This window comes from Salmo salar, chromosome 14 (genome assembly GCF_965601325.2).
Source record: "Salmo salar chromosome 14, fSalSal1, whole genome shotgun sequence".
Lineage (NCBI taxonomy): Eukaryota > Metazoa > Chordata > Actinopteri > Salmoniformes > Salmonidae > Salmo > Salmo salar.
Window position 1 is genome coordinate 27,787,069 of NC_138304.1, and position 27,006 is coordinate 27,814,074.

At 42.5% G+C, this 27,006-nt stretch overlaps 1 protein-coding gene across 1 annotated transcript in view; it reads right to left on the reverse strand.

The window, feature by feature from the left end:
• Positions 1 to 2,691: 2,691 nt before the first annotated feature.
• LOC106569229 (junctophilin-1) overlaps positions 2,692 to 27,006 on the reverse strand; it is a 29,609-nt gene continuing 5,294 nt past the window's right edge. Inside the window, exons 2-6 of the mRNA XM_014140386.3 lie at positions 19,832 to 20,594; positions 8,014 to 8,132; positions 6,000 to 6,688; positions 5,719 to 5,815; positions 2,692 to 5,541 (exon numbers count right to left, since the gene is read on the reverse strand). Of these exons, the coding sequence (XP_013995861.2) occupies positions 5,735 to 5,815; positions 6,000 to 6,688; positions 8,014 to 8,132; positions 19,832 to 20,594 (1,652 nt within the window). The 3' untranslated portion in view covers positions 2,692 to 5,541; positions 5,719 to 5,734. The remainder of the gene's footprint in view (positions 5,542 to 5,718; positions 5,816 to 5,999; positions 6,689 to 8,013; positions 8,133 to 19,831; positions 20,595 to 27,006) is intronic.

Consider the following 27,006-nt stretch of genomic DNA (forward strand, 5'->3'; position numbering starts at 1 on the left):
TGACAGACGTGACAGTCTGGAGACGCCGTGGAGAACGTTCTGCTGCCTGCAACATCCTCCAGCATGACCGGTTTGGCGGTGGGTCAGTCATGGTGTAGGGTGACATTTCTTTGGGGGGCTGCACAGCCCTCCATGTGCTCGCCAGAGGTAGCCTGACTGCCATTAGGTACCGAGATGAGATCCTCAGACCCCTTGTGAGACCATATGCTGGTGCGGTTGGCCCTGGGTTCCTCCTAATGCAAGACAATGCTAGACCTCATGTGGCTGGAGTGTGTCAGCAGTTCCTGCAAGAGGAAGGCATTGATGCTATGGACTGGCCCGCCCGTTCCCCAGACCTGAATTCAATTGAGCACATCTGGGACATCATGTCTCGCTCCATCCACCAACGCCACGTTGCACCACAGACTGTCCAGGAGTTGGCGGATGCTTTAGTCCAGGTCTGGGAGGAGATCCCTCAGGAGACCATCCGCCACCTCATCAGGAGCATGCCCAGGCATTGTAGGGAGGTCATACAGGCACGTGGAGGCCACACACACTACTGAGCCCCATTTTGACTTGTTTTAAGGACATTACATCAAAGTTGGATCAGCCTGTAGTGTGGTTTTCCACTTTAATTTTGAGTGTGACTCCAAATCCAGACCTCCATGGGTTGCTAAATTGGATTTCCATTGATTATTTTTGTGTGATTTTGTTGTCAGCACATTCAACTATGTAAAGAACAAAGTGTTTAATAAGATTATTTCATTCATTCAGATCTAGGATGTGTTATTTTAGTGTTCCCTTTATTTTTTTGAGCAGTGTATAAAGTGTGCCTTGGCTGTGAGGAACTTGACAGTGGGCTTGAAGTGGTAGCTAGCAGCCCCGCAGGCAGCCGGTGGGTGGGGGCAATGTTGCGCTCCTGACAGGGAAGAGCAGGTGCCACCGTGCAGACCGGACGACCTCAGAGTTTTGACCCCCAGGGCCTATCAATCTCGCTCTATTGGGGAAAAGGGGGGATTGAAGTTTAATGGAGCAGAACAAGCATGCGAGTTGGGGGGTGAATGGGCTGGAGTGGGCAGGGTTAATTAAGGAGCCTCCTCAGGCCCCCAGAATGTATTACCAGCTGTAACGGCTGCCATTTTGACCAGGGCGGAGAAGCAACTTTTTCCGAGCATGTTTTTTATGAAGTTAAGTTTTAAATGTGATGAGACTTTCAACACCTTCAACTAATGAATACATGTGAAATGTGTGTTATTATTTTATATACTTTTAATATGATTTTAATGTATATATTACCTTGAATAAATAAACAAATGCTCTAAACTTTGAGCACAATGAGAATTGACACAGTTGACTTGGTGAAAAGTGAATGTGTCTGTTATCCCACACAAGAAGTGATGAAATATGAGTGTGTGTGTGTGTATAGTTGGAGATGTTTGGGGTTTGTCACTGTCTCCCGTTCACATGCCAGCAATACGCCTGTAACTTACGCTGTTTGACCTTGGCTATTCCCACAAAAAAAAGATCTCTGAAATTGCACACAGACTATGTTTACGAACCCTTTCTTTTTGTTCGAGACTTCAGCCAAGACCAAAGATCAGATGAGACCAGTAGATTAGTTAAGAGATTGTTGGATGGGAGGGCTTTTGGAAATAAAATAACACCTGCGTAGGATTGCCTGAAACAGGTCTCCCGACAGTGTAAGTGCAATTATGTTTCTGGCATAAGTTAATAGATGCAATGCCAGAATCATCTATAATCCTGCTGCTTCTTTCCAGTTGCCATGTATGCTTTTCACATTACATGTTCCTTGTGTAGCAAGGGGATGGAGAGTACATGCATGCAGGATTTGTTAAAGACATGTCAATCGTACTCCTGTTGTGATTTCAGTATGGTCAATCAGGCTTATGCGTGGAGTAATGACTGTTGAGAAAATTGTGGACAGTGGGGACAGAAAAATAGAATACTCAGTGTGAAATGTTTTAGTGCTTTAAAGCTTATGGACTCTCAGGAGGCTTTCTCCCCTAGAGGAACAGTATAAGGAGTTGCCATGGCTGCAATACATTCATTATATGGGCCTGTTTCCACTGAACCGCTGTCACTTACAGTGGTTGTCTGGAAACACAAAGAGAATGGATCAAAAACAGTTTGTCAGTGACCTTCCTTCCATTCGCTGATACACACTGCGATGTGAGCAGAGTACATACAGAGAGAAATCCGCAACCTCTTCCATTGCCTTCAAATGTGACACTCTCCCAGCAGCAGCTGTTGTACACTATTTTAGTCTCAGGATAACCGCAGCAATCCCTGAGACCAGGGCCAATTTTCACTCTGGGGGGAGGGGGGGTTAGACTGCTCCTAATAAAATAGTACCCCTTCTGCTATGGCAGGCCAGCCATAGGGCAAAGGGGAATTCCCCCCATCCTCTCACCACCAACGTTAAAATGAAGTTTAATCATTTGAAGTATTACATCAGTAGGCTTGAGTAAAAACAATGGACCGTAATTCAAAGTGCTACATCCAGGGTTTTGGAGTGCGAACAATAAAACATACAACGTTAACATGAAACCGAGTGGGATATCACTAACACATGTAGATCTATGGTCAAATGATGTCTCTTTTCAGATAGCCTCCTTACCTTCACTGATCCAACTTCTGATGAAGGACAAAAGAAAGCAGCCCCCACACAAAATTGGACAGACACATAAAAAATGATGTAAATGTTCTTTTAATTCTTAATGGGGGGAACAACTGCCCCAAAATCCATTAAAATCATTGTAGTCAGAAGATCATAAATATCAAAACTCGTTGTCCAATATAGCTTCATGCTGTTTTTGTATTCAGTGATGTTCTTTGTAAGCCTGGCAACAGTTCATAAATATAGAATTGATATTAAAATCACAAATTAAAAATATCTATCAAATGGTAAGTTACATTTTTCCAAAAGTTTACAGGCTAGTTTTCCAAAACACATTTTAGAAAAATACAATCATACATAAAACGACTATTACTTTGCCTGTAAAAAGTAACAACAGCTCGTCATTTTGGGCAAAAAAATGTATGGAGCATCAGGTACAATTAGTAGAAAATAGCCTTATACATAGCTGTGTGCAAATACAGTTTAGACAAGAAAAATACATTTATTGATCATTCATCGTTGAACTTTCAACTTTGAACGTTGCTTGTGCTCTTTAACGCTGTGCTCTAAGTGTTCTTTATTACTTGACATTCAGAGAAGTAGTAATAAATATATCTGGAGGCATTTTCCCTTCTGATACTGTCTTCTTCCCATCTCACATACTCTCTGTGGCAGTCTATGACCAAACCTCTGTAAAACATCGCAATGTTACTGCCCTGAAATCCAACTAACACATTCTTCAACTCCTCATACCATACTCTTAGCAATGTTGCAATGAAAATGTTACCATAACCAGTGAAAATGCATCTCCTACACCTGTCAACAGTTAACTAAAATGTACGCTTTTATAAATATGATACATTTCATTCTATTTATTCAACTTTAACTGAGAAAAAATAACATTTATTATTCCAAAAATAAAAATACATCTTCATGCTTAGCTAACTAGGCACAAAAAAATATTAATAATACATTGATGACAAAATACAGTAATTAGACTTTCATATTTAAGACCAATGCACTCCCTCTCCTCTGTCTTCCCCAAGGTAAACTGGAACATTCTAATGTTCTAACAGTCCTGACAGATACTCATCTAAACATTTAGCCAACCATTTACTCTATCTGAATGTATTCAACACACATAACAAGGTGTAATTGCAGAAAGGGGCTCTGAGCATTGGACTCCTTTCACAACGGTGCAAGTTAGGATGAGGTCCAGTGTTGGTGGGGTGTTGGCTCGGGCCAAATTAAAGACTCAACTATTAAGCAACAAATGTGAATTTCATCAACCAACCCATGCACAAATAGTTTACTCATATATGACTAAATCAAACAACTCCTCAACGATATTCTACAAGACACAATTGCATATTTTCCTATTAAAATCAAACCAAACTAATCACGTTATTCTAATGTATTCTCTTCATGCGCCAATCTACTGTATATGTCATATTCATGTGGCAATAAATCAATACAAATTTGAACAAAGGAAGAAGAAATCAAGTTGGCAAGTCATTATGCCTCCATTTGACAATGTACAATTGCAAAATTAACCATTAAGCCTTTATCTCACAAAACAATTTAGACCACTATTTTTGGGGGACATTGATCCTTGATTGCACAATGAAAAAAGAAAAATATCTAACGAAGTGCAACCCACTTCCAAAACTACAGCCCTTTTGCTTTTTATGTTAAAATCAATCAAATTACAAACAACTCATTTGATGCAATATAGGGTCAGTGTGCAGAAATAACACTGTCAATGAGTAGCTACGTTAACAAACCGTATCAGTGGCTGGTTAAAGATAGATACAACTTGAATCACGAGGAAAGTTATTCAATATCACCAGTTAGCCCTTAATCAGAAAATAAATGTCATTTTTTTTTTCAATCACAAATCAGTGTTGATTCACTATGTAATCTCATACGTTTGTGTTACATGTAGCCAGCCAATAGCTGGTTAGTAAAAAACAAGCTGGTTAGTCAAAAGTTAACGCACAATCTGTGTTTGTATACTGCTAAGATGCTTCAATTTCATATACATTACTCTCAAATTTGACAATGTAGAAATAACTGGAATTAAACATTTCAATTTCTTTCAAATGAGAAGTGCTTTGTGTAGCATAGGCGTTAGGGAAATTCCTTTTGGATTTGAAGGATCTTAAAAAAGTTTGAGAAATGCATGGACTAGACTTAAATAAATAAAACGCTCTCTTAATAATTTGTAATACCTAAGGATAAACAAAGGAAAAAACATGAAAAAACGAACAGTTACTAACAAATACACAAAACAAATGCACTTGAAACGGCCCACGCACAAGCATGTCTCAACAGGAGAAGTTAGATAAGGCTGGGGAATGGAATAAGACTGGTGAGTGTGACTTTAAAAAAAATATGATTTCTTATGTACCAAGTGAATATTATAGCAAACACAGAGAAACACTCCCACGGCAGCAAAGCCTGCCGAAACACATTCCTCTGGCAGCCTTGTGCACTGCCTCTACCCACTAAAACGTCAGATGGCAAAATAGTAAGGCAGCTGTTAGCTTCCGTCAACTAAAAGTGCATCTCCGAACATATCCTGTCAAGCCCCCCCCCCCCCCCACCCCTCCAAATTCCCCCTGTCAGGGCAGATGGAGTGGCAACTCACTTGACTGGTAACAGCTTGGATCAGCAGATATTTCTTTTTGCTTTCGCAATGACTGCTTGCTTCAGATTTCACAGAACCTAAGCGTGTCACAAATCATCGCCAGCAAAACGGGGCAGCGTCGGGGCCGAATGGTCCTGTTCTCATCTTTCTCCCGTGTTTCACTCTTATTTCCAGTCCTTCTTTGCCTGTGTCTGTGCCTGACCGGCGCCATTTTTAAAGGCCATTGACGCAACTGCAGAGATAGGGGCCTGCGCCACTAGTTTTGATGAGTTCACTGAAGAGTGAAAACAGTAGGAGGGTCAATAGTTATGTTGAATCACATTGAGGCTTACTGTATCTTTCTTTCTTTTACTTTATGTTACATTTAAAAATGTCATGGAACATAAATTACTGTATCACAATGCTCTACAATTTATAACATCTGAATAGATGTTATTGAGTTGATTCTTACCTCAGTTCAGATTTCGTCAGGTTAAAAAATGGACAAAAATAATTGCTAGACCAATATTCAACAGCATTACAAGGGCAACCAGTATTGAGTTTGGACCCTGTGAAGTAGAAAAGAGATTCAGGAGAACATTTCAAAAATGGCATTTTTAAAGTTAGCTAGGCATTATCACTGAAGATATTAGACTACCTTTGATGTTTCACACGTTGTTCTGAAATGACACATTTATTTATCTTTGCTTCAGTTTTCCCATTTTCATCATCATACAGTATTTAGTTACTTACTGACTCTTCCTCTACGAAATCCGTGGTGATCTCCAAGCTGGCTTGTTTCCTAGTTTCTGCTAGACTTCTTGGCTTATACGAATCTAGTTTCTTAAGTCTTGATTCAGGTTTGCTTTCTTTGGATACCGACTTTGGCGCTATAGGTTTTGGGGTGGGTGTCCTGTACTGCGCCATAGGTTTTGCTGGCGGTGGCATCCGGGTGAGGGCGGACGGGGTAACATGCTCATCTACGTCCTCAGGTTCGTCTTGAGGGATCTTCACGTCTGCCTTCACATAGTAGCCGTGGTACTCAGTGTCAGTGTGCAGCTGTCCATTGCCAGGGCTGATGGGGACTGACTCCTCCATTTTGAACGGTTTCGGTTGAGGCAATTCCTGTCTTACTTCCTGTTTCAACGATGTCTTAGACACTGCCTTTGTGATGACCGGGAGCTGGCTCTCTGCTGCGGGGGTCTTGTTCTCTTTCCCTGGCTTGGGGGCGAGCTTGCTGAAGAAGCTCTTCTTGGGCTCCGGGGTATGTGTTGACGGGGGTGTTGGTGGGGGAGAGGACTGTGGACTCGCGGTGGGAGAGTTGTCTGGGGTTGTGCCTTTACGGTAGAAATGAGGGCTACTTGAAGGGGTCTTTTCTTTCTTCTCCTCTTGAACAATAGGTTCTATCGGTTCGTTGAACCTCTGCTTTATATAATCAGGGCCTAGAAAATGGAAGGACGTTATTATCATGATATACAGTCCTTTTATCTATACTTAGTCAATTTGTAGCATATACACAGTGATCTAATATCACAACGTTTGAATGAATACTGTGTGTTTATATCACTATCAACAAACACTCAAGTATTTAGTGATGAATCCTAATTTGAGATACAGAGATACACACACCTACATATTATGTATGTGTTGCTTTTGGTGAATGATAAATTCACATTTATTCACTGTCAGTTAGCTCATGGTTAGGATGCCTTTTCTGCGTCCATGATTTCACATATCGAGTATTTGTTCCTTAATGGAGTTTCAAAGCTGGTCCTGTTGGTTTATGATTCCGATTAAAGGTTCCAAGCATTCTCGACATTCTCCTGACCACTGATGAGGCCAACGCTGTAACACAGCTGACATGAGCCCACAAGCCAACGAAGTTAACACCTTTCTGACGCAAGCAGTGTAATCAAATGGAATCATGGTTCATAATATTACATTTGTTCTACTATTAATAGCAAGTGCTAAGATCACTTACTACATCTCTACAAGCTCAGCAGTTGTTCATAAAAAGCTCATCAAAGCACAACGGTAAATAATTAAGACATTTATGGGGCATTAAGAAAAAGTTAAGGAATCATTCAAATGAAATAGATTACAGATCACAAGCAGGCTGGCTATTGAACCTGGTTGTTAGGAGTCAGTGATCTACACTATCCTGATGTCAGGTCAAGTGTCACAGATTTAGCAAGGCTATATGGGCCAGACCTGAGCAAGACCATGTGGTAAAAAGAGGAATGCTCAAAAAGCATAATGATATAAGCCCACTGACCTTCATGCATACAGGAGCTGAACATGCATTAGAATGTAACACAATCACTGAAGAACCACCCTTTCATAAAACTAAGCAGGCTGACAAAAGTACCGATCTATATATTTAAATAATTATCTTGCAGAAAAAATGATATTACTTTGTAGAAGAATATGCTGTACAGTATATACGTATACATACATCATTGCCACAGAAACATGTTCACTCTAATACAAAATATTGTACTCATAAATCTGTGACACTTGGTGTCCCCCCCCAAAAATGACATTTTCTTTCTGAGGATAAAAAAGACCCCAAGGTAAATTATACTAATTATATGTTCCTCCCTAAATAGATTAGCATTTTAAAATTTGCATATACATCTGCCCCAGACAGAAGATAAAGAGAAACCCACAACCCAGACACAAAGGAAATTGGACAAAGGGGATTATTACAAGGGGCTGTGAGATAGATAGATGCTGGGGCCTAGTTGGGTACAGTATGTTGGGTTACCTGGCTGATGGAAGTTGGGGGACAGATCCCTAGCCACTGCCCTGGCGATGTCGGAGTCCTGACTGGCTGACTGACCAGCCTGGTCAGCAGCGTCACCTTTAGTCCTGGCGTGAGCTGTTCTGGATGAATGCAAAGCAGAATAAGAGCTGGTTAGACTGGGAAGGGTACATACCAAGGTTCAAATAGTATTTGTTTACTTTTACATACTATGAGTGTTTGTTTGAGCATGTTGTTTGAGGGTGTAAGATCTGCAGGGTTTGTACTTATGGGACTATTCTATTGGGTTCATTGCTCCAGACAAGCCCAATAAGACACAGCTAAACTATAACAAACATTTCAAATACTACTTGAAGCCAGGTCTAAGAGGGTGAAGAAGCACTGCATGCCTCTGGGCCATCCAGACAGACACTGTCTTAAGTGGCTTATAGGGTGGAGAGCTCAGTGATCCTCCAGTGTTCCCAATAAATACTGTTGGAGCAGCAGCTTTTCCAACATTAAATAATATTAGAAGTAGTTAGATAACCATTCACTTGTATAATTTAATTATCATACAGCCTCACACTCTTAGCATTAAAACGAATATTGAAAACACTAAATAGTTTGGCATGCCATATCCGTTGTGTGATATTCTATAGAAAGCATTGTCATTCATCAAAACCATTATTTTTGTCATTTCTGATTAAACTTTTTTTTTCAACTTCGATACAGTGCATTCGGAAAGTATTAAGACCCAGTGACTTCCACATTTTGTTACATTACAGCCTAATTCTAAAATTGATTTTTTTTTTAAAATCTTCAATCTACAACACCACATTATGACAAAGCAAAAACAGGTTTCTCGATTTTTTTCCAAATCTATTAAAAATGTAAAACAGATACCTTATTTATAAAAGTATTCAGACCCTTTGCTATGAGACTCAAAAATTAGCTCAGGTGCATCTTGTTTCCATTGATCATCCTTGATGTTTCTTCAACTTTATTGGAGTCCACCTGTGATAAATTCAATTGATTGGACATGATTTGGAAAGGCACACACCTGTCTATATAGGGTCCCACAGTTGACGATGCATGTCTGAGGAAAGACCAAGCCATGAGGTTGAAGGAATTGTCCGTAGAGTTCTGAGACAGGATTGTGTCGAGGCACAGACCTGCGGAAGGGCACCAAAAAAAATCTGCAGCATTGAAGGTCCACAAGAACACAGTGGCCTCCATCATTCTTAAATGGAAGAAGTTTAGAACCACCAAGACTCTTCCTAGAACTGGCCGTCCGGCCAAACTGAGAAATAGCGGAAGAAGGGCCTTGGTCAGGGAGGTGACCCAGAACCCAATGGTCACTGACAGAGCTCTAGAGTTTCTCTGTGGAGATGGGAGAACCTTTTCTCAGTAAAAGGCACATGACAGCCCACTTGGAGTTTGCCAAAAGGCACCTAAAGAACTCTCAAAGCATGAGAAACAAGATTATCTTTGGTGTGAATGCCAAGCATCACGTCTGGTGAAAACCGGGCACCATCCCTACGGTGAAGCATGGTGGTGGCAGTATCATGCTGTGGGGATGTTTTTCAGTGGCAGGTACTGGGAGACTAGTCAGGATCGAGGGAAAGATGAACGAAGCAAAGTACAGAGAGATCCTTGATGAAAACCTGCTCCAGAGCGCTCAGGAACTCAGACTGGGGCAAAGGTTCACCTTCCAACAGGACAATGACCCTAAGCACACAGCTAAGACAACGCAGGAGTGGCTTTGGGACAAGACTCTGAATGTCCTTCAGTGGCCCAGCCAGAGCCCGGACTTGAACCCGATCAAACATCTCTGGAGAGATCTGAAAATATCTGTGCAGCAACACTCCACATCCAATATGACAGAGCTTGAGAGGGCCTGCAGAGACGAATAGGAGAAACTCCCCAAATACAGGTGTGCCAAGCTTGTAGCGTCATACCCAAAAGGCTCTAGGCTGTAATCGCTGCCAAAGGCGCCTCAACAAAGTACAGTTGTGGCCAAAAGTTTTAAGAATGACACAAATATACATTTTCACAAAGTCTGCTGCCTCAGTGTCTTTAGATATTTTTGTCAGATGTTACTATGGAATACTGAAGTATAATTACAAGCATTTCATAAGTGTCAAAGGCTTTTATTGACAATTACATGAAGTTAATGCAAAGAGACATTATTTGCAGTGTTGACCCTTCTTTTTCAAGACCTCTGCAATCCGCCCTGGCATGCTGTCAATTAACTTCTGGGCCACATCCTGACTGATGGCAGCTCATTCTTGCTTAATCAATGCTTGGAGTTTCTCAGAATTTGTATGGTTTTGTTTTTCTACCCGCCTCTTGAGGATTGACCACAAGTTCTCAATGGGATTAAGGTCTGGGGAGTTTCCTGGCCATGGACCCAAAATATCGATGTTTTGTTCCCCGAGCCACTTAGTTATCACTTTTGCCTTATGGCAAGGTGCTCCATCATGCTGGAAAAGGCATTGTTCGTCACCAAACGGTTCCTGGATGGTTGGGAGAAGTTGCTCTCGGAGGATGTGTTGGTACCATTCTTTATTCATGGCTGTGTTCTTAGGCAAAATTGTGAGTGAGCTCACTCCCTTGGCTGAGAAGCAACCCCACACATGAATGGTCTCAGGATGCTTTACTGTTGGCATGACACAGGACTGATGGTAGCGCTCACCTTGTCTTCTCCGGACAAGCTTTTTTCCGGATGCCCCAATCAATCGGAAAGGGCATTCATCAGAGAAAATGACTTTACCTCAGTCCTCAGCAGTCCAATCCCTGTACCTTTTGCAGAATATCAGTCTCTCCCTGATGTTTTTCCTGGAGAGAAGTTGCTTCTTTGCTGCCCTTCTTGACACCAGGCCATCCTCCAAAAGTATTCGCCTCATTGTGCGTGCAGATGCACTCACACCTGCCTGCTGCCATTCCTGAGCAAGCTCTGTACTGGTGGTGCCCCGATCCCGCAGCTGAATCAACTTTAGGAGATGGCCCTGGCGTTTGCTGGACTTTCTTGGATGCCCTGAAGCCTTCTTCACAACAATTGAACCGCTCTCCCTGAAGTTCTTGCAATCTTACTGGCAGCAATATCTTTGCCAGTGAAGCCCTTTTTGTGCAAAGCAATGATGACTGCACTTGTTTCCTTGCAGGTAACCATGGTTAACAGAGGAAGAACAATGATACCAAGCACCATCCTCCTTTTGAAGCTTCCAGTCTGTTATTCGAACTCAATCAGCATGACAGAGTGATCTCCAGCCGTGTCCTCGTCAACACTCACACCTGTGTTAACGAGAGAATCACTGACATGATGTCAGCTGGTCCTTTTGTGGCAGGGCTGAAATGCAGATGAAATGTTTTTTGGGGATTCAGTTCATTTGCATGGCAAAGAGGGACTTTGCAATTAATTGCAATTCATCTGATCACTCTTCATAACATTCTGGTGTATATGCAAATTGCCATCATACAAACTGAGGCAGCAGACTTTGTGAAAATAAATTTTTGTGTAATTCTCAAAACTTTTGGCCACGACTGTTCTGACTAAAAGGTCTGAATAATTATGCAAATGTGATATTTAAGTTTTTTATTTTTAATACATTTACTACAATTTCTAAAAACCTGTTTTTGCTTTGTCAATTTGGGTATTGTGTGTAGATTGATGAGGGAATACAAACAATTTAATCAATTTTAGAATAAGACTGTAACATAACAAAATGTTGAAAAAGTCATGGGGGTTGAATACTTTCCGAATGCACTATATATACAAAAGTATGTGACCATCCCTTCAAATTAGGGGATTCGGCTATTTCAGCCACATCCGTTGCTGACATGTGTATAAAATCGAGCACACAGCCATGCATTCTCCTTAGACAAACATTGGCAGTAGAGTAGCCCGTACTGAAAAGCTAAGTGACTTTCAATGTGGCACAGTCATAGGATGCCATGTCAGTTCGTCAAATTTCTGCCCTCTAGAGCTGTCCCGGTGAACTGCAAGTGCTGTTTTTGTGAAGTGGAAACGTCTAGGAGCAACAACGGCTCAGCCGCGAAGTGGTAGGCCTCACAAGCTCACAGAATGGGACCGCAGAGTGCTGAAGTGCATAGCGCGTAAATATCATCCGTCCTCGTTTGCAACACTCACTACTGAGTTCCAAACTGCCTCTGGAAGCAACGTCAGCACAAGAACTGTTCATCGGGAGCTTCATGAAATGGGTTTCCATGGCCGAGCAGCCGCACACAAGCCTAAGATCACCATGCACAATGCCAAGTGTCGGCTGGAGTGGTGTAAAGCTCACCGCCATTGGACTCTGGAGCAGTGGAAACGTGCTCTCTGGAGTGATGAATCACGCTTCACCATCTGGCAGTCTGACAGACGAATCTGGGTTTGGCGGATGCCAGGAGAATGCTACCTGCCCGAATGCATAGTGCCAACTGTAAAGTTTGGTGGAGGAGGAATAATGGTCTGGGGCTGTTTTTCATGGTTCAGGCCTCTTAGTTCCAGTGAAAGAAAATCTTAACGCTGCAGCATACAATGACATTCTAGACGATTCTATGCTTCCATTTTATTGCAACAGTTTGCGGAAGGCCCTTTCCTGTTTCAGCATGACAATGCCCCTGTGCACAAAGCTTTGGTCCATACAGAAATGGTTTGTCAAGATCGGTGTGGATGAATTTGACTGGCCTGCACAGAGCCCTGACCTCAACCCCATCGAACACCTTTAGGATTAATTTGAACGCCGACTGCGAGCCAGGCCTAATCGCCCAACATCAGTGTCCGACCTCACTAATGCTCTTGTGGCTGAATGGAAGCAAGTCCCCACAGCAATGTTCCAACAACTAGTGGAAAGCCTTCCCAGAAGTGTGGAGGCTGTTATTGCAGCAAGGGGGGGACCAACTCCATATTAATGCCCATGATTTTGGAATAAGATGTTCGAGAGCAGGTGTCTACATACTTTTGGTCATGTAGTGTATGTGTTGCATTCACTTTCTTTCAAGTAAAATTGTTTTTCAAAACAAACCATTTTCATGCGATGACATACGGAATACCATAACATACTTCTTTATATTTATCATGATTTATTTCAATGGTACAGTGATACAAGACCTTCAAGGTTAGTTCAATGGTGTTTCTTTATAAACAGCTCAATAAGAGGTAGTTGGTTTTACATCTGTTTGTGTAAGTGTCCTTCAGGGCCTCTGAATACAGAGCGCAGGAGGACTCACACTGTGTCTCTTGAACTGAATGTATCCTTTCAACATCTTTGAGGTGTTCACTTTTTGAATTAAGGTGGATATAAATTAAAGTTTTACTTCAGACATGTTTGACACCGATGAAGCTCACAAAGACGAAACATTTGCTTTTTCAACCTTCAAGATTGTGGACCTTCTCTTTTTCAAGTACTGACTATGAAAGTGCATTCCACCAACTTTAGGGGGCACATGACTACAGAACCTTAGTGTGCATTGAGGAGTCTTTTTTATGTGCAATTGGCTTTGCTACCTGTAAACAGCTGACAGTCTCGCAGACAGTGAATCATTGTGAATAATGAGAACATCATATGCATATAGAGTCGTTGTGCTGTTGAATGAATCATGGTAGAACTCTGTTATAGAGAGAATTGTACCGATACTTACATAGTTACAATGAGGAGTACAACAAGTTGTAAGGGAGAGTGGGGTAAATTGAGCCAACCCTTGTTTCTAGGAAATCATACACAAAATGTATAATTTGACCAAATATTTAGGAAGCTGTCATCATTTCATAGTCTGTGAAGGAAGAAACCACATGGGAAAAGTCCAAAGCAATTTCCCCCCTGAATGTTAAAATAGGCTTAACTTACCCCACTATCCCATACTCATATCATTATCATCATGGAGTCATGATAAGATTTAATGTGGGCTTCTTTAAAGCTTTGAAGCCTGTGAGCATAGGCTATACTACATCACGTAGCTTGGGGAGAAAATATAGCGAGCGAGGGCAAATTGAAAAAAGGCGACTTAAAACAAGTTTAAGAAACTTTACTGGAAGCTTGTTAGCAAGTCTAAGGAGAGTTCTGAGGAAAGGTGAGTGATAAACTCCAACACCTAGTCCCAACCAGATAGACTGAGTAATCCACCAGATGATAGTCGATGGTGGGACAGAGATGGGCTAATGTATCAGCTCAGCTGCTGCTGTATTCCTGTAAACTGTTGATAAGCCAAGTCCTGCCTTGCCTTATTTAGTCAGAGCTCAGTGCTGACTGACACACTAGTGGCTGCTGGCCTCACATGTGAGCAGGCCACAGTTAGTACACACCGTCCGGTCTGGTCTTGGAACTTCTTGCCCTCCTTCATCTCTCCCCCCTCTCTCTCTCCATCTCTCTCTCTACTCCCTCCCTTCTTTCCTCCTCTGGGCTTCCACCCAGATGATGGGGAAAGCGACGCAAACCGAACCCAGCCTGCACTTTCCAAAGCTCTTACCATGCTTATCAACTCAGACACACAAGTCTTCAAAGACCAAAACCTTCATTTTGGACATTCTGCCTCTGACACATTTATATTTCATGACGGGAGGAGTTGTTGTGGTGGTGACATATGAGAGCCCTCATTAAAATTCATACAGATGCCAGAAAATCAGGAGAAAGAACATGCTAATGAGTGGTTCTCATCAGAGAAGAAGATTATGAGGAAAGGGGGATGGGTGGGCATGATATGGCAATAAAGTCTCTATTTTGATACTTTAAACAGATATGGGTGGGTGTTTTACATGGTAGTATATCATTTAATCTCTGTGCATTGCATTCAGTGAGGGATAATCAACGAGGGGCTATGTGTTCTCTGGAAAATAATGCACAATGTGGAAGGTGTGTTCCACAGCACATTAGTGGAGTGTAATTGACCTTCCACGGAGTTGCATTATTTTCCAGAGAATGCATGGAGCCCTGAGTTGACTATCCCTTTTATACCATGGCTATGAATTAACACATTTGCCTCTAGAAATGTATTAATTTGCCAGTATAAATTTGACAACATCCACTGAAGTAGCAATTAAGTTTACTATCCAGCTAGATAGCTACAGTAGTTGCCTTGGTAACCAACCAGGCTTGCTAGCTTAGCTAACCAAACCATCATCCTAGCTTGCTATTATGAAAACCCGAATTCAACAATGCCAATGTTTTTAATTTGACCTTTGCTTTCAAAAGCAGCTCAAAAATAGAACATGTAAGAATGAACTTCGTAGCCATTGCAATTATACCATGCAATTATACCGTGAATGCCCTTCAGAAACTAGTGTTTAACAAACCCATGCTATAAAAGGACAATAGAGCAGTTAATCAATGTTGTTGTTTAATGTAGCGTTGAAAGAAAACATAATTTGCTGTTGTCCAAGTGATAGACAAGATAGGCTACTAACAATGTGATTGTTTTATCTCTAAGTGAGTCTTTATTTCTAATTCAACTTTAATTTAGTTTGGAATAATTCCAAGTCCACGGCACGTCATGACGACTTTTTAGACCATGGGCTCTATTTTAACAAACCTAATGCAATGGTAAATCTAAGCGCTGGCAGTAGTGCTAAAGGTCCGGGGGGTGTCAGAAATATTTTTGCTATTTTCACAGCCATTAAAATGAGCGCGAAAGTTAGCGGTAGCTCTAAGGGGCTGGGTGTTGATGAATAAACAAGTTGTAGGTGTAGGGCTTGGCCACTCAAGGTGTTCCATGGCTAAATACGGCATGTGGTTTTCCTCAAGTTCTGTAGGTTATTGACGATTTTTGCGTTGTCATCAACTCCAATTCGGCCTTTCCCTCTTATAGAATATTAGCTCAAAAGTATTGTGGAGCTCCTGCACCTAAATAAATATAAACAGTACCAGCACCCAAAATGAGTACCGGAACCTATTTCAGTCCAAGTCAAGCACTGATAAGAAGCCTATTTTATGATGTTTCCACTGGATCAGAGCTTGACATTTTTAACGTTAATTCTGAGTGGTTATCGAAAGGGAGAGAGCTGGAAAGATTTTTAAATACATTACATTTACATTACATTTAAGTCATTTAGCAGACGCTCTTATCCAGAGCGACTTACAAAATGGTGCATTCACCTTATGATATCCAGTGGAACAACCACTTTACAATAGTGCATCTAAATCTTTTAAGGGGGGGGGGGGGGGGTAGAAGGATTACTTTATCCTATCCTAGGTATTCCTTAAAGAGGTGGGGTTTCAGGTGTCTCCGGAAGGTGGTGATTGACTCCGCTGTCCTGGCGTCGTGAGGGAGCTTGTTCCACCATTGGGGTGCCAGAGCAGCGAACAGTTTTGACTGGGCTGAGCGGGAACTGTGCTTCCTCAGAGGTAGGGGGGCCAGCAGGCCAGTGGTGGATGAACGCAGTGCCCTTGTTTGGGTGTAGGGCCTGATCAGAGCCTGAAGGTATGGAGGTGCCGTTCCCTTCACAGCTCCGTAGGCAATCACCATGGTCTTGTAGCGGATGCGAGCTTCAACTGGAAGCCAGTGGAGAGAGCGGAGGAGCGGGGTGACGTGAGAGAACTTGGGAAGGTTGAACACCAGACGGGCTGCGGCGTTCTGGATGAGTTGTAGGGGTTTAATGGCACAGGCAGGGAGCCCAGCCAACAGCGAGTTGCAGTAATCCAGACGGGAGATGACAAGTGCCTGGATTAGGACATTGATGAACTTTTATTATTCTCAATGGATGTAAAAACAGACTTTGTTTGCATGCTATTTGAGGTGAAGAAAACATTACTTTGAGAAGCTCCACAGGCCATTAGTGGTGGTGCGTTAAGCCAATCAGAAATACTATCAGATCTCTAAATGGGCACATTTATATGCCTCTATTTACGCGCAGGCCAGGTAGCCTATAGGCCTACTTCTATGCGTGCGCGTCCTTACTCAACATTGACAGAAGAGCTCCAAACAAAAAGACAATGACTAAATTGATAGAACTCGTAAATGGAATTAAATAAACCAAAACTTGTTTCTCACAAGTGTAGCATAGTTTGTGCACTCTGCAAACAATGTGTCCACTCCGACAATGAGAACAGGAAGATTGGAATAATAATATTGAATGTATTAAAAGAAATGACCGTAACCAAAGTAACAAACATTGTAGATTAAAAATGATAGGAATTAACGGTAAATGTACTACTGGTGATATATGTAATGGAACATTGATATACAGTAACAATCAAACGCAAACAATCCACACAATGAAGTTATGAAACAATGAATGTGCACAAATTGGCAGGAGAGAGTGCATTCTGGAGAGAGAAGTGCATTTTGCATCTGGGCGAATGGTCAATCCGACGTCTGCATTGGCCATGCAACATTTACGGTGATATGGCCTCAGCAGAAGTCAGGGCAAGAATGGCCTCAGCAGAAGTCAGGGCATTCATACTTCTTGCGCTTCGCAAAACGTGCAGCGCTGTTGTCAAGGAAGTGGGTTTATGTTTATACAGGATGTTGCGCCCCCACCTACCGTCAACCAATCATATCAATGCGGAGCTATACAGAGCCCTCTGCTTTGTTACGACATTTGGGATGCGGTACAGAGCTCTATTTGGACTCTGCATGCCTCCATGCAAAGCCTTCGGCCACATTTTCGAATCAAGGATAAATTAGCCTTTAGTCTAGGCCTCCGCAATCAATTAGTTCACTGAGATGGGAGCATATATGTGTAAGTGACCTGATTAGTGTATATATATTTGTTAGTGCTCAACTAAAACACTCTAGGTCAACCAACAGCCTAAGACCAAACAATCGACCAGTCAACTAATTGGGGTCATCCCTAGTTAACAGTTAACATTGTTGTAATTGGCTTCAACCAGTATGGGCCTTTACACATCGCACTTCTCAAATAAAAAAATACTAGGCTCCCGTAAATTCAATTGTATGTGTGAGGCACATTCTCAATAAGCAAGATCGAGCCTAGGCCTACTGTTTATATGCCCTTATAGGACTGACAAAATGTATTTTCTTATGTTTGGAGGAGTGTGTCTTTAGAAATGGGGATGACTACAAGCCGAATGGAGTATGCACTGCAGGTAGGCCTATGTGAATAATGCAAAAGCATATCGTCAAAAGCCTCAAGCGTAGAGCATTTAGTAACCTTTTATAGATAGGCTACTTGGCTAACGCATGGCCAAGATAAGAAAGATACCAGACGCATTGCTGTTGAACAAGCTTTTGTTATAGTAGCGTAAGGGTTTCCTACTAAGGGCTTCGTTTTTTTTTTATCAAACGAAATGGAAAACAAGGAATTGTTACAGGAAAATAATTTAAATGTTTCTAAATAAGTGTGTCACCAGATTATCTCATCTCTCGTTCCATGATAGGCATATAGCCTACATGGATTTTTTTTACGTACTTCCAAAACATTTTAATAGTCTATCTACGTGGATAAAAAGGGGTTCGTTGCTTACTGTTTTGCTGCTGCCAAACTTTTTATACAACTTTTGTGATTAAAATTAATTTCACTGGTCTCATAAGCCAAACCATGTATCGATAGTCTTGACAACTTGGCGAATGCATTGGGGATGACAAAACAACTAGGATAGACTATGCTTGGTTTTTAATCAAATAAAACGAAATGGGGGGGGACTTTTTTAATGTTTCTAAATACGAGGTTTACAAGCACAAAAAGCACATATCTCTTGTTCAAGGTGCATATGGGCACTGTGCCTCACGGCTGGATAGGCTGCGCTTCCTTTGTCTTAATCTATGCCATAACCAACCGCGTTATCGCAAAGACCAGCTTTCGGGTTGTCTTAAATATCCCCACCAGCGCGTAATTGGGCAAACAATGGCGCTGGAGGGAATGGCGGCCGTTTTACGGGCTCCTGACCAATTGTATTATTTTGTGTATTATTTGGCTGATCGGGTTAAATTGAACCCAATCAGCAGATCTGATCTGGAAGTTTGTTGGTCAAGCCAAACATAACTCCATCTGTCTTGCTATGTGAAATTAATCAGTCTAAACACAATTAGGTTACTGTGTGTGTGTGTGTGTGTGTGTGTGTGTGTGTGTGTGTGTGTGTGTGTGTGTGTGTGTGTGTGTGTGAGAGAGAGAGAGAGAGAGAGAGAGAGAGAGAGTGAGAGAGAGAGTGAGAGAAAGAGTTGGAGAATGTTGGAGAGAGATGGGAGAGGTAGGATGAGGTGACACCAATAAAAACCTGACCCCTCATTGAGAATCCCAACCTGTCAGCCATTCAATTTAACCCAATCAGCAGTCCTAACCTGGAAACCCATGCAGCAGTAGGATTATTTACCACCAACAACACCACAACATTGGCTGTGTCCAAAATGGCACCCTATTCCCCATATGGAAAAGTCTGAAAGGGATCCTTGGGATGTCCCAACTCTGACGTCATCCCATTGAAGTTGACATTTAAAACGGTTAAGGTAAGGATTAAGGTTAGGGAAGGGTTATGTTTAGGGTAAGTATGTCCCAAGAATCCAAGATAGCACTAACCTTCCCCATATAGTGCACTACTTTCGACCAGGGCCAATAAGGCTCTAGTCAAAAGTTGTTCACTGTATACTGCCCTACCAAGCAAAAAGGCAGTAACTGCTCATAGCGTGGAACTGAGAAAAATGGCTTCTATTTACCTTGGTTTCACAGTAACTTTATGCAGTTACTGCTAACATTACCCCCATTTAATCCAAAACACAATACAATAGAGGCAGGATACTTTTCCACATGATTAAGCATGTATTTAATGTAGCAAAAATGACTAACAAATTTTCGACCAAATGAGCATTTACTGTTTTTTTGCTTGGTAGGGCAGTATAGGAAATAGGGTGTCAATTCAGATGCAACCATACACATTGAGAAACTGATTACCTTGAAGTGGCTATTTCTACTTTTGTTCTGGCAATAGCTGCTGCCCGTATGGCTCCTTCCACAGCCCGATCCACTTTCTGTTTAGTTTTGGTGTTTTTGAGAGGAATGAGCTGCTTCTTGATGCCTCGCGCCAACACATTGTTTTTATACTTCCCCTCTTCTTTGATGCCGTCTGGGAACATTGTGCATCCGTAGCCGTGGCGTTTGTTGTTCATCCACTCACCCTCATACTTCATCCCGTTGGTACGCTCGCTGACACCAAAGCCGTTCCGCTTGTCATTCTTCCACTCCCCCATGTAGGACTCTGTGGTGGTGGCATCTACATTGTCCTCCAGGGGCATGTACTCATCAACTCCATCTCCAAAGCTGATGGTGGAGTTGGCATCACTGGAGCTGATTCGGCTGATGGAGCTGGCGGCATCACTGGGGGCAGAGCTGCGTTTGCTCGATATGGACGACCTGGAGTCTGACTTTCTGAGGTTTCTGAGGCTTCCGAACAGGGACCCTCTACGAAACAGGCCCTTTTTCTTCTCACCTTCGCCTTCACTGTGGAAGTTGAGAACAAAGCCTCCTCTGATGCCGGCAGGGCTGTCTGACAGGTCGAGGTTGGCATGGAGGATGGTGCCATTGCTCTGTTCGCTGCGGAGCGAGGCCAGCGAGGTTCGGAGGGGCGAACGAATAACCGTAGCCATTCCGTAAGGCACACTTTGTCTCACACCATATCCGTGTCGCATTCCTCCTATCCATTGTCCCTGGTATGTACCTGTTAGGATAACAAAAAATGTCAAGAATGAATACAAACATTAAGAAAATCATGAACTACATTTTTGTCATGATCACAGAATAATCACTTGGCGTACAACATTTTAATATTAGAGTTGATTAGAAAATCTATTTACACTGGCCCAATGTCAATTCAAGGAATTGAAGTGAAAAAAAACATATCTACATGTCCATAATATCCCTGTTACACTGGGAACTTTCCATTGAACGGATTAAAATCACATCCAATACCTAATTTTACCCAGGTACTGTGATTCTCCTGTCAGTCAGACAGAGCTGTATGTTTCCAAACCACATACAAGATACCATGTCCATGATGAGATTCATATTTCAGTCTTTGTTTGTATCATGATTTACTATCACTTCATCATTTGCTATTAATATACTCTTGGCGTTATGCCAAACCAGGCAGTCTTTAGTCGTGTCTACACTTGACATTTACATGCGATTCCTGCTATCAAAATACGAAGATCGCATTGAAAAGATGGGTCCAGACCAATTCTCCCTCAAAAATGTTTCGGCACTGACCAAATTTAAGGTCTGCTGAGCGCAAACTTTTTGAATGTTGTGAAAATTCTGTCCAACTTCCGGTGCGGGCGTTTACAGTGAACACTGAGGCTGTACCTGCTTTAAGTTACAGTTTTAACAGTGGCAAAGTAGGCTACTGTGGTTATTTGATCATAATGTAGGCCTACCAGAGTGGTCAACCATCTAGCCAGCGAGCTAATATTTAGAAGAAAAAAATTGTTTGGCTAGAGTTATGCTAACCCATTTGCAATCCCTTTAGCATTGCTTGCTAGCTTGCTGGCTAGCTACAGAGGTTGTTGATGTGTTATTATCATATTTTGCCTATTCCACCGTTTGTAGAATGCATACTGGCATTTGAATATAGAGCAGGAAAAGGGAATCCAGACACACTGTGGTGTAGATAGATGCATGACACATTTGGAATTCCATGATCAGAATACTAAAGCTGCATGAACTGTCAAGTCTAGACATGGCCTTTATGGCAGTAGACATACATGACAAGCATAGGACACCACTGGTACATCCTTTAAGTTATGTACCACTGGTGTGTTGCACTGTATGTTTAGGTTATGGAAAGGTGGCAAGAATGAAGCTATTACTATGTAGTGCCCTTATCCATGATTAGATGGGGCCTATTGAGGTTACAACAAGTGCAGTTGTCCAAATATGTTAGCCTTAAAATATTTTGTAAGATGAGCTCCCACCCATGGTAACAACCTGTCTGCAACAGGTCGTGGCATGGAGGTCAGGAGGGACTGGGAAGTGTAGGCTACTTATTCTACACCCCAATCCCAAATCAACCACTAGGCCCTATGCCCTATGTACTTGTGGAGATCTAATACCATTTTATTGGTATTGAAGCAATGTAGTGAAACTTCCACCTAGCCTATCAGAGGGCAAGTTTGAGCTATTAGCATATTGCTTACACCTGTCAAATCCTCTGCAATCTCCACAAATGCATAGGGATCTAGGGGTTGATTTGGCATTCCTTATGCCTCCTGCACACAGGATCCATTGGAAGAACTGCAGTTCGGCAGAAGTCACTCATTTCAAACATGGCTCAGGTGGAAGTAAAACAACGCTGTCACACTAACAGTAACGTTGAACCCACCACCATAACACTAACTGACTTGACATCCTCACAACCTCAGTTGACACTCCAACTGTATTTTTGGCATTCAGATATTTGTTTGAAGGTGGAAGTGCAAAATAGACTTTCCACCATAATTGTGATATCTCAAGCCTTCCCACCGTTTCAGCGACTAAATGCATACTGCATTCTGGTGTGCACTCAAAGCGATATGCCACTCTGTCCATCATAGCTTCCACAGAGAATAATGTACTATTTTAAAAGATGGAAGTAACTTGAGACATTGGGAAGTTTGTTGGTCATGCTAAACTTAACTCCATCTGTCTTGCTATGTGATATGAATCAGTCTGAACACATTAGGAGGATAGATTACGACACTTTTTGTCAGTGACTAGTGTTTATATTTCGTTGAGTGACACTCCCACTGTCCCACAGATTCCTAAGCGGACTGATCCTATGCTGACTCAGGTACCCAGGGGCGTCAATTGGGTATGCCAGTCATACTCTAGCTCAACACCAACCATTTAAAATAGGCTAATAAAATCATTCCAATCCCGATTAAAAGGCTAATGCAGTTTAGCAGTATTAGCGAGCTGACTTTAGGACCATGCATACGCCTGGGAGCTGGAGGGAAGGCTGGCTATCTTTATGGAAAGCGCATCAATACAGCTGCAGTGAACAGCGCAACTTTTTCTTAAAACAGTGAAGAGCAGAAGAGATGGGGAGGCCCAACCTCCTCAATGAATTTCATAAAAATGGTAAAACATTAAAAAAATTATCCTTTTTAGATAAAACTATACTAAATATATTCACGTCACCAAATAATTGATTAAAACACACTGTTTTACAATGGTCTTTGGTAGCCTCAACAGCACTCCATAGGCTAGCACCATGGTGTAGTTGGAGGACAGCTAGATTCCATCCTCCTCTGGGTACATTGACTAAAAATACAAAACCTAGGAGTCTCATGGTTCTCACCCCCTTCCATAGACTTACACAGTAATTATGACAACTTCCGGATGACGTCCAACAATCTATCAGAGCTCTTGCAGCATGAACTGACATGTTGTCCACCCAATGAAAGGATCAGAGAATGAATATAGTACTGAAAGCATAAGCTACAGCTAGCTAGCACTGCAGTGCATAAAATGTGGTGACACCCGCAATAACATCTGCTAAACACGTGTATGTGACAAATACAATTTGATTTGACTCGGAGAGAAAGAAAATAGTTGGAACAGTTTTTAACAAATTCATTTCTTCCAAGATGAAGTAGAGGCAAGAGAGAGAGAGAGATTTCGTCATTTCACTTTCAGTATCACTTATTAGTTTAGCTTACTCAAACACCCTGCTCAAACAGAGGGATGCTATGTTAGCTAGCTGGCTATGACTATCCAACACAACACTGGAACTCCTCCATGTCAAGGTAAGCTTTTGGTTTGATACATTTATTGCCACTGGGGCCCGCCAGTGTAAGTGCTAAAGTGCTTACTGACTGTACACTGTAACGTTACTGCATGATTGTAGCGGGTTTACTAATGCGTTAAATCAAATAAAATCAAACTTTATTTGTCACATGCGCCGAATACAACAAGTGTAGACCTTAGCGTGAAATGCTTACTTAGAAGCCCTGAACCAACAGTGCAGTTCAAGAAGAGTTAAGAAAATATTTACCAAATAACTAAAGCAAAACATAATAAAGAGTAACACAATAAAATAACAATAACTAGGCTATATACAGGGCGTACTGGTACCGAGTCAATGTGCAGGGGTACAGGTTAGTCGAGGTAATTTGTACATGTAGGTAGGGATGAAGTGACTGCATAGATAATAAACAGCGAGTAGCAGCAGTGTACAAAACAAATGGAGGGGGGTGTGTCAATGTAAATAGTCCGGTGGCCGTTTTATTAATTGTTCAGTAGTTTTATGGCTTGGGGGTAGAAGTTGGTATGGAAGCTTTTGGTCCTAGACTTGGCGCTCCGGTACCGCTTGCCGTGCGGTAGCAGAGAGAACAGTTTATGACTTGGGTGACTGGAGTCTCTGCCAAATGTTTTGGCTTTCCTCTGCTACCACCTATTATATAGGTCCTGGATGGCAGGAAGCTTGGCCTCAGTGATGTACTGGGCCGTACGCACTACCCTCTGTAGCGCCTTACTGTCAGATGCCGAGGAGTTGCCATACCAGGCAGTGATGCAACCGGTCAGGATGCTCTCAATAGTGCAGCTGCATAACTTTTTGAGGATCTGGGGACCCATGCCATGTCTCCTGAAGGGGACAAGGTGTTGTCGTGTCCTCTTCATGACTGTCTTGGTGTGTTTGGACCATGATAGTTCGCTGGTGATGTGGACACCAAGGACCTTGAAACTCTCGACCCGCTCCACTACAACCCCATCGATGTTAATGGGGGCCTGCACAGGCCGCCTTTTCCTGTAGTCCACGATCAGCTCCTTTGTCTTGCTCACATTGAAGGAGAGGTTGTTGTCCTGGCACGACACTGCCAGGTCTCTAACCTCCTCCCTATAGGCTGTCTAATCGTTGTCGGTGATCAGGCCTACCACTGTTGTGTCGTCAGCAAACGTGGCCACGCAGACGTGGGTGAACAGGGAGTACAGGAGGGGACTAAGTACACACACCTGAGGGGCCCCAGTGTTGAGGATCAGTGTGGCAGACGTGTTGTTGCCTACCCTTACTACCTGGGGATGGCCCGTCAGGAAGTCCAGGATCCAGTTGCAGAGGGAGGTGTTTTGTCCCAGGGTCCATAGCTTAGTGATGAGCTTCGTTGGCACTATGGTGTTGAACGCTGAGCTGTAGTCAATGAACAGTATTCTGACATAGGTGTTCCTTTTGTCCAGGTGGGAAAGGGCAGTGTGGAGTGCGATTGAGATTGCATCATCTGTGGATCTGTTGGGGCAGTATGCGAATTGGAGTGGGTCTAGGGTATCTGGGAAGATGCTGTTGATGTGAGCCATGACCAGCCTTTCAAAGCACTTCATGGCTACCGACGTGAGTGCTACAGGGCGGTAATCATTTAGGCAGGTTACCTTTGCTTCCTTGGGCACAGGGACTATGGTGGTCTGCTTGAAACATGTAAGTATTACAGACTTGGTCAGAGAGAAGTTGAACATGTCAGTGTAGACACTTGCTAGTTGGTCCGCACATGCTTTGAGTACACGTCCTGGTCCTGGTAATCCGTCTGGCTCCGCGACTTTGTGAATGTTGACCTGTTTAAAGGTCTTGCTCACATCGGCTACCGAGAGCGTTATCACACAGTCGTCCAGAACAACGAGTGCTCTCGTGCATGCTTCAGTGTTGCTTGCCTCTAAGCAAGCATAAAAGGCATTTAGCTCATCTGGTAGGCTCGCGTTACTGGGCAGCTCGCATCTGGGTTTCCCTTTGTAGTCTGTAATAGTTTTCAAGCCCTGCCACATCCGACGACACCGACGAGCCGGTGTAGTAGGATTCAATCTTAATCCTGTATTGACTCTTTGCTTGTTTGATGGTTTGTCTGAGGGCATAGCAGGATTTCTTATAAGCGTCTGGATTAGAGTCAAACTCCTTGAAAGTGGCAGCTCTAACCTTTAGCTCCATGCGGATGTTGCCTGTAATCCATGGCTTCTGGTTGGGATGTGTACGTACGGTCAATGTGGGGATGATGCCGTTGATGCACTTATTGATGAAGCCGATGACTGAGGTGGTATACTCCTCAATGCCATTGGATGAATCCCGGAACATATTCCAGTCTGTGCTAGCAAAACAGTCCTGTAGCGTAGCATCCCCTTCATCTGACCACTTCCGTATTGAGCGAGTCACTGGTACTTCCTGCTTTAGTTTTTGCTTGTAAGCAGGAATCAGGAGGATAGAATTATGGTCATATTTGCCAAATGGAGGGCGGGGGAGAGCTTTGTATGCATCTCTGTGTGTGGAGTAAAGGTGGTCTATCGTTTTTTTCTCCTCTGGTTGCAGATATGACATGCTGGTAGAAATGAGGTAAAACGGATTTAAGTTTGACTGCATTAAAGTCCCCGGCCACAAGGACCGCCGCTTCTGGATGGGCATTTTCTTGTTTGCTTATGGCCTTATAGAGTTGGTTGAGTGCGGTCTTAGTGCCAACATCCGTCTGTGGTGGTAAATAGACGGCTATGTTGACTATGACGTTATTTTAGCAACGATGTAGCAGTTGTGATATGGTTTGGCTTGGAAAGTTTTTTTTACCTGGTCACATATAACTGATGTGTTGTGCATTGAAGTCCACAAGCGAAGGGAAAAGGTGACAGGAGGAGAGCGCATAGATGCGAGAAGGAATACAATGTGGCTGCTGTGAAAGTGAACTGTGTTTACGCGTGATCAGGGGTGTATTCATTCTGCCGATTCTGTTGAAAACGTTTCTTAAACAGAAGCAAACGAAACGGGGATAAACATTCCTGAATTTGTCAAATAGAAACTGTTGGACTAATGATTACACCCAAGATCAGCTAGTTGCAGGCAAGAGTGTGCAAGGTGGTTTTGAATGTGTCACTGTCTGTCATCTCAAATTTTTCTCTCGAACTGTGTGCACCGACAGTAAGTTGTAAACTTTAATTCATAGGCTATGAAACTTGTTACAAATGATGGAGTCACGCATGACTCACCAAATGATATTTTGAAAGAGGAAGTAAAGTACTTTAAGAATATGTTTTCGTTTCAGTCTCCTCCATCTCCGCTAACTGAAACTAATTGTATAGATTTTTTTCATAATAATAATGTCAAATTAACATCTGTACAGAAAGACTCATGT